At 36.7% G+C, this 13,931-nt stretch overlaps 1 protein-coding gene across 1 annotated transcript in view; it reads right to left on the bottom strand.

Moving 5' to 3' along the window:
- tmtc3 (transmembrane O-mannosyltransferase targeting cadherins 3) overlaps positions 1-13,931 on the bottom strand; it is a 29,291-nt gene that overhangs the window by 12,327 nt on the left and 3,033 nt on the right. The window contains exons 4-7 of the mRNA XM_026238753.1: positions 12,662-12,761; positions 11,453-11,568; positions 8,836-9,008; positions 2,898-3,150 (exon numbers count right to left, since the gene is read on the bottom strand). Coding sequence (XP_026094538.1) covers positions 2,898-3,150; positions 8,836-9,008; positions 11,453-11,568; positions 12,662-12,761 — 642 coding nt within the window. The remainder of the gene's footprint in view (positions 1-2,897; positions 3,151-8,835; positions 9,009-11,452; positions 11,569-12,661; positions 12,762-13,931) is intronic.

Below are 13,931 nucleotides of genomic sequence, written 5' to 3'. Positions count from 1 at the left end.
ACAGTCAAATTAGCCAAATGTTCACAACAAAAGTGTTTCCTGTTTGCTAAGAGTGAGTGTCGAGGGTCTGCGCACAGGGAATCATTAAAATAACTAACCGTGGCCAAATAAAACAGTTTCAGACCAATATCCTCACGCAGCCTGTTCTTCGTTTCATAACTACGCAGACCAGAGCAAAATGTTAATGCTCAACCCCTCCCCCCTTCATCTTTACACATTGTCCTTTAATGATGATTTGTGGCCCCCCAGTCTCAAAGTACGGCCTCTGCCAACAGAGCGAGGAAGTTCACCAAACTCCATTGACAGCGCGCGGAGACGCGGATGAAGTATTCACGCCGCTGTTGCACAACAAACGAGTGGAGAGCAGAACACACAAGACAAACGGATTTCAACTGTGACATTTTGCACTCTTGCAAGCATGGAATCAGTCAGTGGGCGAACAAATGTAGACATCCGAGTTGTAGTGTCAGACAATAATACGATAACGACTTGATGATGGACAGAAAAACTGTTCTTTTGGCTGTAAACTGAAAAGAAGAAAATGTTGTGTGAAATTAAACATTTAATGAACACTGTATGAAATACACATAATTGCACAAGTTCAGTAAGGGGGATATCTGTGTGTTCGGACAGATGACATTACTCATGTACCGTAAGTCGCGACACTTTCCAGGAGCTGTGTAAAAAATAATCATAATAATTTAGTCCAGATTGCATTGGACTATGGGTTTGAAATAGCGTGAACAATCTTCAGTTGTGTTTTTAGACTTGAATTCAATTAACGCCTTGTCCAAAAATTTCCCATTTTGGGTAGTAATTACCATGTTTATAATGAAAGGTTTTGAAGCACGTGCGTGTTTAGAAATTACTTTAAGTGCTTTCTTTAACTTCCTTTTCGTTTAAACAGCCAGTCGCCTTTACGGCTTTAAGTTCCCACAGAACTGCACACAAACTGGACCAGCCTGAAAATACATTTCTTTAGAGTGAGTTTAAACAGCAACAATTATGTTGTCAGATTGTATTACTGATTTGATGTGTCTGAAACGTAATCCTGGCAAACAGGGTGAAAAATTAATTCACTCACCAAATGCATCAGTTTCAAATTGTGCATTAATTGGGCAGAAATTTTAGGAACGGCTATACAATACTTTATTTAAATGAAATAAAAACAAAGTCCTTAATTTATGAATTGAAAAAGTTAATCTATAAGACCAGTTTTAGAGATTCATGTATATAGAAACTGCTCTGCCAGTTCCCAATATAGAAAATAGCTGTGCCAAGATGGCCTTGGAGTGGAATGACGTACATTAAAGGGCCTTTAAGGGATAACCAGCAAGTTTCCAGTAAATTGCTCCAATGCTGTCATTAACTTCATTCCACTGAAGCAAATACGTCTCACATCTCCAGTTATTTCCTTTTTATTTTAATCTCACAATGATCGTCTTACCTTGAAGGGATATTCCACCCCAAAATGAAAATTTTGTCATTAATCACTTACCTCTATGTCATTCCAAACACTCAGAACACAATTGAAGATATTTTTGATGAAAACTGTGAGGCTTCTGACTGTCCCATAGACTGCCAAGTAAAATACAGTGTCAAGGTCCAGAAAAGTATGAAAAGAATCGTCAGAATAGTCCATCTGCCATCAGTGGTTCAACCGTAACATTATGAAGCGACGAGAATACTTTTTGCATGAGAAGAAAACAAAAATAATGACTTTATCCAAAAATTTGTCTTCTTTGTCTCTTCCTACAAAACTGGGACAGTCACAAGCCTCCCGGTTTCCATCCAAAATATCTTAAATTGTGTTCCAAAGATGAACAAAGCTTTTATGTGTTTGGAACGACATGGAGGTACGTGATTAATGACAGAATTTTCATTTTGGGGTGGAGTATCCCTTTAAACTATACCATGAGGAATACTTAATTCAGCACTAGGTTTATTTGGATTCTGGCAAACCAGCTCATGCGCATAGTTCACACGGTATGGTGAAAACACCCCCTAAATTGTATCTGACAGATTTTAAATATGGCTGGGGATGATATACATTAATTCAAACCATTTTTGAACAAACTATAATAAAAACAAAATAAAAGTATCAACATCTCATTTAAAGGTTACTCCATCCAAAAAGGGAAATTTTGTCATTAATCACTTATCCCCATGTCTTCCAAACACGTAAAAGATTTGTACGTTTTTGGAACACATTTTAAGATATTTTGGATGAAAACCGGTAGGCTTGAGACTGTCCCATAGACTGTCAAATAAATAAGAGTGTCAAAGTAACACTCTTATTTATAAGAAATAAGAAAGACCTCGTCAGAATAGTCCATCTGCCATCAGTGATTTAACCATGATGTTATGAAGCAACAAGAAGAAAATTAGAATCACAAGTCTCTCCAAATCAGCGTAGTGCCATTTTACACCATCTGCTTACAGCTCAGATTTGCCAAAATGTCCCTACACTTATTTGAAGAAAGAGGACAGGAATTGTTGAATAAAGTTATTATTTTAGTTTTCTTCGTGTACAAAAAATATTCTCGTCACTTCATAACGTTACAGCTATATCACTGATGGCAGATGGAATATTCTGACGATGCTTTTCATACTTTCCTGGACCTTGACATTGTTATTCATTTGGCAGTCTATGGGACAGTCTCAAGCCTACCGGTTTTTATCCAAAATATCTTAAATTGTGTTCCGGAGACAAACAAAGCTTATAAGGGTTTGGAACGACATGGAGGTAAGTGAATAATGACAAAATTTTCATTTTGGGATGGAGTATCCCTTTAAGTCATGGTTACAGAAATGCATTTTCACTAAACAAAAAGTTCAAAATCACTTCTCGATACAGATATAATCAGATTTTCCATTAGCCACACCCACAAACATACCATCATGACGATCTTTGCAGAGCTGTGGCTGTACCAAAGGCCTTGATAAGCCAGGAGGCTCAACATGCCATAAAATAGCACTGTGGCGAGGTTGCGAGGGTCCAGCAGGCACTCCACAAGGGGGATAGTGCCCATTGTCCAGTCACAACACAACTCAGAGGGGTTGAGCAGCAGCCAGGCATTTACTGGCAGGAGGTAGTTGAAGGTCAGCTGCCTGGTCGGGGTGGAGCTGACGGCAGCTGGATTATCAAACCTGATGACAGACGGCAAAAAATTAATGAGCACTCCTCTCCATTAAGACAAACAACACTTAAAGATAGTGTGCATTTTTAAAAGGTTTTATTGATAAAAGAAATACATAGATAAGCAGAGGCAGGTTTTATGTTCCACCAAATCAATTACTCAATTAGGTAAAAAAACAACAACACTCAGTTTACTGGAGATTTATGGTTCATACTTATCAGAATAAAAATATTTTTTGAAAGGCAATATTTATAAAAATTTATTTTAGGATATATAGCTTTCATTATGTTATATTTTACTCTAAGGTTTTCAGAATGACTGGTGAGCTGCTCTAATTGTCTAAGTGTTTGTCCTAGTACTGTGTTTGTGAACCATTACCCAATATCATAAATATGATCATTTCATAGGTATAAGTTCAATAGAACACAATGGTGCCTTACTACTAAAGGGAACTGAGCACTTAAATTCTTACAATTTTAAACATTATACACTATTCAGCATAGAATCAAGAATGCTTTTTCAATTCTATTTCATTAGCTCAGTTGGTAGAGCATTTGCCTTATCAAGCACAAGGTTCGGGGTTCGATTCCCTGGGAACACATGATGAATAAAACTTGATAGCCTGAATGCACTGTAAGACACTTTGGATAAAAGCGTCAAATTTAAGAAATCATTTAAAATAAAAATCACATAAAAAAAAAACAATAACAAAAAACATCAACAGCCTTGGTTGAAAGTAAAAAAAAAAAAAAAAGTCTTGAAATTAGAAATTGGGATTCAGTAAACGTACTGTCATTACAAATTTAATTCAGTCACACTCAATTCAAACTTACACTCATGAATTGAAAAGAAGCCTATTCGTGAATTCTGAATTGTGCTGAAACCTACAACATCCTCCCATAACATGAGGTCAGAACATAATACTGCAAGATATACATTTCCTAGCAAGTAAAAAAACAACAACATTTTTTTATATTCCTTAGTGCACTAATTTACAACATTTTGTGTTGATCTAATTCAGCTCATGACCATTATTCTGCAATGCATCATGTTCCCTTTGCATGTGAAACCACAAAGAGGTTTAAAAGGATCCAAGCCACACTGAATGATAGGCATCAGGCGGCTAAAAAAGTGTTACCAAAACAATGGTGCTGCCATGTTGGCAAGAGTGATTTGTGGCAACAGGCCATTAACTCTGACTCAAGGCTCAAGAAACAAATTAAAATAAAGTGTTGTTTGAATCACAAGCATTTTAATGCTGATGGTGACATTTACCTCATTAAACAGCACTAACTGATAATTATTCTTGACACCCATTAACAGAAAACAAAGGCACACTGATTGAATTAAAAACATTGACAGGCATTAAATTAAAGTACATTTATTCATTTGGCAGAAGATTCAGAATATACATACAAGTACACATGCTCTTTGGGATTTGAACCCATGACACTGGCACTGATCTGTCAAGCTACAACATTAAGAACTGAATGTTAAGAAAAAAGAAATTACATTTAATTGCAGAAAGTTGACACAAGCTTTCAGTCTTCACTAAACTAAACTTCACTAAGCACTTGCTACATTAATGTTCCTCCTTTCAGGCTCGAAGCTAAGATTTTCCAAAAATGAAATATTTCCTCTGTTTGAAATGGACACAAACAGAAGTTTATCTCTTGGCTATCGCAGAGGTATGTGCTTTTGAGAGAGGTTTGAAGGGTGGGCGAGCCAACTGCAAGTATTAAAAACCCAATAAAAGTCTTTGCACAACCCTGTCATAAATCGAATTTCTTGGAAGGATATTTTTGTTTTGGCTGGGATATTCCAACATTATCACAATATTCCTGAATACAACACAGGGACAAAATATACTTAGAAAGTATGTTAATCCAGTCTACTATGTCTCTAGAGAGCCGAGTGATAACACTAATTCAGACGGCCGGAGACAGTCAGTGGATTATGTCTGGGGATTAGCGATCATTTCCGTGACGAATCCAAGAGGATTTTTCCCTCTGATCCCAATCATCTTCCCCGGGGATGATAATCAGGAGGAGTACGTCTAGGCATTTTTACACAGAGCTCTTGGATTCGACAAGTTGCTACATTTGTTTAATGTGGCATAAGCATAATGTGAGCATAAGTATTGGGACAGTTGGCACACAGGTCTTTCTAAGTGATCAGCTGTGTCCTGTTGCACTAATTATTCAGATATCTAAAGCAGAGAATGTGCTGTATCAGTTATAGTCATTGGTTCTGCATTCTGAGACTTGCATTTGATGATGACACACAGAAACCACAACGAAGACGAAACAGCTGACACTGAGATAAATGCAAGCAATTTGGATGCTAAAAGAAAAGTGGAACTCAACAATGGGCATGGAGAAATCAACAGTTTGGAATGTCCTGAAAAAGAAAGAAACCAACAGCGACTACAGCAACCAACCACGACTTGGTCGGCTGAGAAAAACAGCAGCCGTTGATGACAGACAAATCATAAAAGCTGTGGAAAAGAACCCTAAAATATGTATCTGTAAAACCTCAGACAACCTCCAGAAACCTGGGTTGATGGTCTGACAATCTCCTGTCCACAGAAGACTTTGACAAAGAATAACGGTCTACACTGCAAGTAGGGTTGTTCAAAAAATCGAATGCGATTTTCATGCACATCTCATCAGTAAAAACGCTCTTTTAATTAGAAGTATTATCTCCAGCACGTGTGTTCAGATCAGGGTTGCCAGGTTTTAACAACAAATCCTGCCCTGTTGCTTCTCAAAACTAGTCCAAAACTAATCGCGATTCCACGAGGTTCCCAGATAAAAAAAAAATGCTTCCCAGGGTTAAAATATACGTTTAGTTTTTTGGCATGGTTGTCTTGGTAAAATTCGCATTTTAGGGGCTAAATATCACGTTATTGGTATTGCTTCAAACCCCGGACATGAAAAACAACCGCAGACTTGGCAACACTGGTTCAGGTGGAGCGGCAGTTACTACACAGAGCCGTAGTCTACCGACAACTAACACAAAATCGCTTTCAAAATCGACAAAGAATCTCCACCGCTTTTAAAATTGATTTTGTGTAGATTGTCAGTGAATTACGGCTCTGTGTAGTAAATGCCAACCAATGTTGCCAAGTCTGTGGTTGTTTTTGTCCGCGGGTCGAAGCGACCCCAATACAAATAACGTGATATTTAGCCCCTAAAATGCGAATTTTACCAAGGCAGCCCTAACCGCAAGATGCAAACCTCTGATGAGTAGCAAAGGTGAGTCAATAGAGTCTTGGAACAGATTTATAGATTTAAGTGATGAGAAAGCAAAAGTGTGGAGAAAAAGAAACGAACTACAAATAATCTAAAGCATATAACCTCATCTGTGAAGTATGGAGGTGGTGTCATGGTGTGGGCATGCATGGCTGCTCTGGAACAGGCTCTCTCAACTTTATTAATGACTTAATGAATGACAGTGATAGCAGAATGAATGCAGAAGTGTACAAAAACATCTTGGCTACCAGTGTTCAAGAAAACGGCAAAAGACTCATCAGAAAGTGCTTCATATTGTAACAGGACAATGACCCAAAACACCCTGACAGCTTAGTCAAAGTGTTTATCAGGGCAAAGAAATGGAAGGACTTAGATTGACCGAATCAGTCTCCAGATTTAAATCCAATTGAACATGAATTTCTCCAGCTAAAGAGGAGACTAAAGACTCACCAAATTAAGCAACAGTTGAAAATGGCTGTATTAAAGGCTGGGGAAAACCTTTCAAAGGATCCAACCAAGAGTTTGGTTATGACTATGGGTGGTCTCACTGCTGTGAGGGGATTCACAACTAAACATTTAGCTTTTAAACTTATACATTTGCTTCAACTGTTCCAATATTTGTGCTCACATAATATTAAGGAATGAAACTCTAAAAGTGCTCTCTTTTTCATTAGGTAAAACGTGTGTTGAGACAGCTTATTAGTAAAATGTGACATTCTGTAGTTCTGTCTCATATTCATCTTTTAATCATATTTGCAGACAGTGGCGGCTCCAGACATTTTTGATTGGGGGGGCAATGGGGGGGTCCTGGTATTTTCAAGGGGGGTCTCATGAAAACCAACAAAAAATACAGTGGACATGGCTAATAACTGCATATTTCTGCTACTAAACAACAAAAACACCTTTGCAATGTAAACAAATGACAGTCTACATTTGTTATTCATATCCTTCACACTGCACTTTCATGACAGGTATATTATGCATTTTTATTGACATTGATATTTTTACATTTATTTCCAGATAGATATTATTGAGTTTACAGGCTAAAGTGGTCTTGCTGTTGTAAACACTGTTGCTATTGTAGAAAAAATATTTGCATCACATTTAAAATCTGAATTGTTTTTATTTTTATAATGATAATTCAGAGAATGAAAAAATCTGAATAAACCTTACCAGTGTTGTGATAATTATTTTTACGTGTTAAAAATAAATAAGTACTGTAATATAATAAAAGTTTATTCAAATAACATAAAAAAGACCAGACCCCTCGATGCCTGTGAAACTTTTCTCCCTCAAACAGCACGCTAATGTTACTTCTACACTACAGGCTACACACAGCAATATAAACAACGTATCTGCATGTTCTCACATCACATCGTTCTTGTAAAATAATAATAAGTAAATAAACACCAAAATCACTTCGCTGAGAATGAAACACCTCTTACCATTACCAGCTGCCACGATGTTGAAAATATCCTCTAGCAATTAAAAAATGCGCGTGCAGCATGAGGAATCTTCCCGGTTGGATGAGGTCGTAGTCAGGTGAACGGCCATCATGTTGGTCATTTTATTTACGGCTAAATTATTATTAATAAATTGTACTAATATTATGATTGGGTGTGGGCGGGCATTCACAAAAGTTTATGTTATTACAAAAAAAAAAAATTTGAGGAAATTTTGCTTTGACAAAAGGGCACTTAAGGGGCAAAGGAGCAGGTGCTCAAGTGAACCGGTTCTTTCGGACAATTCGATCAAATAAACCAGCTGAAAAAAAATGGTTCACCGGTTCTTTTGCGCTCGATGTAATGCCGTCATTGGCGATGATTGCCCTTCATTCAAGCCTTTGGTTTACCCACGCTTATAATATTAGCACAGAATCAGTTCAGAATCAATCACCAAAAGAATCAGTTCGGTTCAGATGCGCTCTGTGTCAGTCTGCTTCGCGCTGAATCACGCATGCGCAGTTATCATCAGCTCATCGGTTCTCGAATCGGACGCGTCCGACAGAAACGGTCCTCGGTTCAGTGCATGAATAAATGTCGAAATAATTATTATTTATTATTGTTCTGCGTAGTTTGAAGAGAAACATTTTGGATCTTTATCCCGAATATATATATTTTTTAATCAGGAAGAGGCTGGGGGGTCAAATGGGGGGTCAAGGCATTTTTTGGCAGGGTCTTGAGACCCCCCAAGACCCCCCCTGGCGCCGCCGGTGTTTGCAGATGTCTTGACTCGACAGCAAAAAAAGCAATTTTGTCTTTACTGTTCCAATACGTATGGAGGGCACTGTATATACACACACACACACACATATATAGTTTTTTTTGTGGCGCCAAAGACAATCCTTTCAAAACATGAAAAACTTAGCAACCCCCAACATAAAGAGTAGTGTTTGTTTATTGGCTATTCTACAGTGACTGCATGAATAATTGTGATCTCACCTGGTGAACACTGGCAACTGGGACTGAATGACCTGCACCCTGACGATGACCAGCAGAAGTGTGCTGATGATCAGGACAATGAGCTTCAGCAAGGTCTGGAGGACAGCGTAGGGAAAACCATCTTTTCCTCTCAACACCTGAAGCAGGGTGTCAGTCAGCATGGGCAGAGTGAACTGTAAAATAGATATAAGATATTTATATCTCAAACTAATTAACATGTAAATATATTATTAAATATAGGTGTTATTTATTTAATAAACAAAATAAAATTCATATTTATTAAAATCATTACATATGTATACACTACTACCATTCAAAAGTTTGGGGTTTGTAAGAGTTTTTAATGTTTTTGAAAGTTTCTTATGTTCATCAAGGCATTTATTAAATCAAAAATACAGTAAAAACAGAAATATTGTAAAATCTCTTGTAATATATTTTGTCATTTATTTGTTTCATGCAAAGCTGAATTTTCTGCATGACTACTCCACTCTTCAGTCTCACATGCTCCTTCAGAAATCATTCTAATATGATGATTTGCTGCTCAAGAAACATTTATTTTTTATCAATGTTGAAAACAGTTGTGCTGCTTAATATTTCTGGGAGATAATTATTTTTAGGATTCATTGATAAATAGTAGGTTAAAAATGGCATTTATTAGAAACAAATCTTTTGTAACATTCTAAATGTCTTTGTCACTTATGATCACTTTTTAATAGTATTAATTAAAGCACAAGTATAATATTAAATAACGTACAAACTTTTGAACAATGTATTAATTTAATAATTATTTAGTTAGAAAAATAAAGTTGTAATATAATTATTTAAAATTTGATTCAACATACATTTATACACAATAAATGTACAATATTATATAGCAGTTTTCATTTAACCAGTAATAATTACATAACTACTCTTGTATAATTCTTACATAATGCTTAGGGCTTTTTCCATTTTTTTTTTTCATTGCAAAAGTGGAGAGAAGATAGCAAATAATGACAGGGGGAGACACAACACATGCTGTATTGAAACCCCACACATCCCATTTGACAACCACAACTTTATGTGTCTGCCAACAGGTTAACCACTAGGCCAAAGTCCCGACCAAAAAAAAATAAAAATACTTCACAGGATAAGTGTGCTGAAAGCTACGTTAGAGGTCGCTGCAACAAAGTCTTCCCATGCCACATTGGCTTTTCTCTGCATGGATTAGATCAACGTTACATTTAAGACATTATCGTTAACACACTGCACTTGTAATGACTTAGGCCGATTACTGTAATTCCTTAAGGTACATGTATTTCAGCAAAACATCAAAGCACGAACGCTACTCATGCATATGGGTTAAATTAGAGGCATAGCTTAGGGCTGCGTACAGAGTAAATGGAGCAAAGATCCAAGGCACAGACCCACAGACCTCGAATTTTCAGAAAAAACAGCTGCTTGCATTCAGTTGTTAGCTCACATTAGAGGATTATGCCAAAGTCCATTATGTAAAAATTCTATTGCATTATGCAAAGTGAATGGAAGGCTGTCGAAAGACCAAACACTAATGGACAGAATGAACACAATGCCATTGAGTAGCTTTTACTTGATATTCAAATATAGATGCTAATCTACTGCTACCTGGGAACAACAGATATATTTGAAAAGACTCGTTAAAGGGACACTGTGTCCTTAATGACTTTATCAAGCAATGTGTACGACATCTAACTAATGTCAGTGCGTCAAAACATTTAGATTTGTGAAATCCTGCAGCTCGTTTTCAACGGAACAGGCAACAGGGTGTTTTCACATCTGGTAAGACTTGTGGTTAACAAAACTATGAGACTTTGCCATTAGAAATGAGAGATGTTCGCCCGAAGTTATTTACTCAACTGTCACTTACAAAATAGTTATGTTCTGAATGTTTGTGTTTTTTTTTTCCTAGGCAGTATTGTGCAGAGTGCTGTATCAGATAAGAAACCTGTATAAGCTGTTGGTTATCACTCGACTGATGCCCCAGTGTTGTTTTTCACACCCTTCCTCGAATAACCCAATGCAGACATGCCCTTTGGGCTTTTAAACGAATTTTATATTCACACCGAATGAGCTCATGACAATGGAAAAGTCATTTGAGTGAAACAGGTTCATTTTCACTGCAAGAGATGGATTTAATGTTTTATAACTGATATGATTTATATTATTCCAACACGTCGTTACAGGAAATTGGTCCAACTGATACCACAAAACCAAATTATTTGCCTTAATTGCATTCTATTCTAATTTTTCCCACCACAACAATATGCATTAAACTGATAGATTTATTTGTCGTAAGAGTTTTTTTTTTGGTATTAAACTGTCAAGACAGTGACACCAACAGACAAAAGTGTACAAATATGTCTGTAGTCATCAAGCAAGGCTGTGCCTCATGAGGACACATCAAGTCTTTCCATCTGGGTAGCGGTTTCACACTCCTCCGGTCTTTCCGCCGACAAAATAGGGCTTTTAATATCAAAAAGAACAGAATGTTTTATGACTTCCCTTTCTAACAAATGAGCTTTTGATCCCAAGACAGATCCTATTGATTTTGCTAATTCAAGTCCTTGTTTACAAGCCAATAAATAGATGTCACACTTACCCCTTGGGCAACAAACACCTCGTAAATACAGCATATCCCAATGACAGTTATTCCCTGTTCCTTGCATAGCGTTGCGACGGCAACCAGGAACACCGTTGAGATGATGGGAGTCCATACTGAAAGAGAAAGTTGAGGACACAAAGATAATGCCTGTCAGTGAATCCACTCGAGTCTTCATCTCATGTGAGTGATGTATGACTTTATGCATTTTTCAAACATCATTCAAATTTAAGAAAGTGGATGAAGGATCAGCAAATGAAAACAGCCTGGTGTTGTTCTTCCCTGGGAGGCTGTTAATTTATATGCTTAATTTAGCATGATTAATTATCACATTATGATTTGCCAAACCATGCTGATTTTCCCAATCCAGACAGTACAGAATGGTTAAGGAGCCCTTCACAGCTTGATGGAGTGCAACAAAATAGAAAATGAACTCAACGATCTTGAGTCTTAAAAATGCGCTGCTCGTGCTGTGAAATATGATGCAACAGACATAGACATGGGAACTGAAATAAGGAAATAACAGAAAAAATGTATACTCCGTATACTCAACTCTAAACCACATGCTTTTGTCTGCCACCTAATTATATATTGCATCTAATTCAATTTAATAACTGGCATATCATAATTTGATTATTATTATTATTATTATTGATTGAGAGAGTGTTGCAACAACACAAATGGAGTGGTGGCCTGGCACTATGCCACCGGAGACATTAATGAGGCTATTTTAGGTCATACAGTATTCTGACCTAAAGAACACTGGCTTAGCATTCTATACAATGCGCTATTTAGTCGTACGGTTTCTTTTACAGCTTAAAATGAAGGTGACGACTAATTTAAGAGGAACAAAAGAAATGTGAAACCCTGTAATATAAAAAAATAATCTCTAGTCATCAGACCATAGAAAAGATAATAAGAAAAATATTGTAAAACATTCTGTAAAAAAAAAAAAAAAAAAAAAATCAAGAGGGAGGTTGACAGTATAATATAATAATTGTGGTGGAGAGCATCAAGTCAGAAACAACATGCCAATTTGATTGATCTGTGAAACTGGAGCTGTGTACTCAAGACTTCTGGGTGGGGAGCTCGGTGAGCTTTTGAATGGGAGGCGAGTCGCAGCTTGCGTGTCGTGTTCTAGGAATGAACTTGTTGCAGCGTGCGTGCATGCATGCATGCATGATGTGGTTATGCGATGGCAACGCTTACCAATGGAGTGATCGGCGCTTTTTGATTTGGTGTATGCCAGGAAAGCAGCCAGCAAGAAAATAGAAGACAGTAACTCTGCCCTTCCAACCACACCTGTCACCTGCATATAAGTAAAGGAATGTGATTAAACATTTCAACAGCTCGACGTGCAATTCTCTGAACACTCGCAACAGGTGGAATTCCAATTGTCCAATATGTGTCAAGCTGATGCATGTTAAATGAAGCATCATATGTTGGATTGACATTATCACTTATAAAGCATGCATTTACAGTTAGCTTTCTTCTTATGCCACAGTCGATGGTAAGTTTGTGACAGGTGCAAGAGGAACCAGTTTTAAGCAATCAATCATAACTATAAAAAACTGAAATTATTTTTCCCTTTCATTTCAACCTGTGAGAATGTTTGCTGAAAATAATGCAAGACAGTGTACTTAATTGTTATATACAGTATGGTCCAAAAGATTGAACTAAAGTTCAAAACTTTAATTTACTGCACAGTATCAGCATAAAAATGAGTGAAACATTGAATTTCCGAATAACTCCGAATAAATGATTTGTCCCTCTTTTGCTTTAATGACTGCAGCACTCAGACTGCATGACCGCCTCAAGTTTGTGTAAACCCTGATGTACATGTTGTGCTCCAATGGAAGCAAAAACTCGAACCTTCTGAGGAGTTCACATGCTCAATGTCACAAATTTGTTTATTTAATTAGTGACCTTGAAATATTTTTCATTCACTGAATGTCATAAAGTTATCAAATTTGTTGGCGGATTTAAATTCGGTTGCGATATGCCATTTTATAGCGCGTCTGATTTCTACTTTGGTAGCAAATGATAGAGCACTGGAGTTTGATACATTTCTGAGAACTGCTAAACAAACTGAATCTGAGACTGGGAAACAAAAGATTTGTTTGCATCATTTCTCAAAGATGTTCATGAAAAGATTCCTTTTGGCATTTTAAATATATTTTCACTAAAAACATTTGAATATATGTATTCCAAAATATATGTAATTAAATATAAACAGTTAATTATCACTTCCTTTATTTAATTTAATGAAATAGACATCACTATATTTACTGTGGTTTAGCTTTTACAGTAACCAAGGTGAATCTACTTGGCACAGCTGCTGAAAAAAATATGAATAAAAAAATTATAAAATATATACACTGAATGCAATGCAAATTGCTTTGGATAAAAGCATCTGCTAAATGCATAAATGTAAATCTATTATCAAAAATGACAAATTATCAAAAACAAATATTTATAA

Source organism: Carassius auratus, chromosome 50, assembly GCF_003368295.1.
Source record: "Carassius auratus strain Wakin chromosome 50, ASM336829v1, whole genome shotgun sequence".
NCBI classification, from domain to species: Eukaryota; Metazoa; Chordata; class Actinopteri; order Cypriniformes; family Cyprinidae; genus Carassius; species Carassius auratus.
This window is presented reverse-complemented; position numbering and strand designations above follow the sequence as displayed.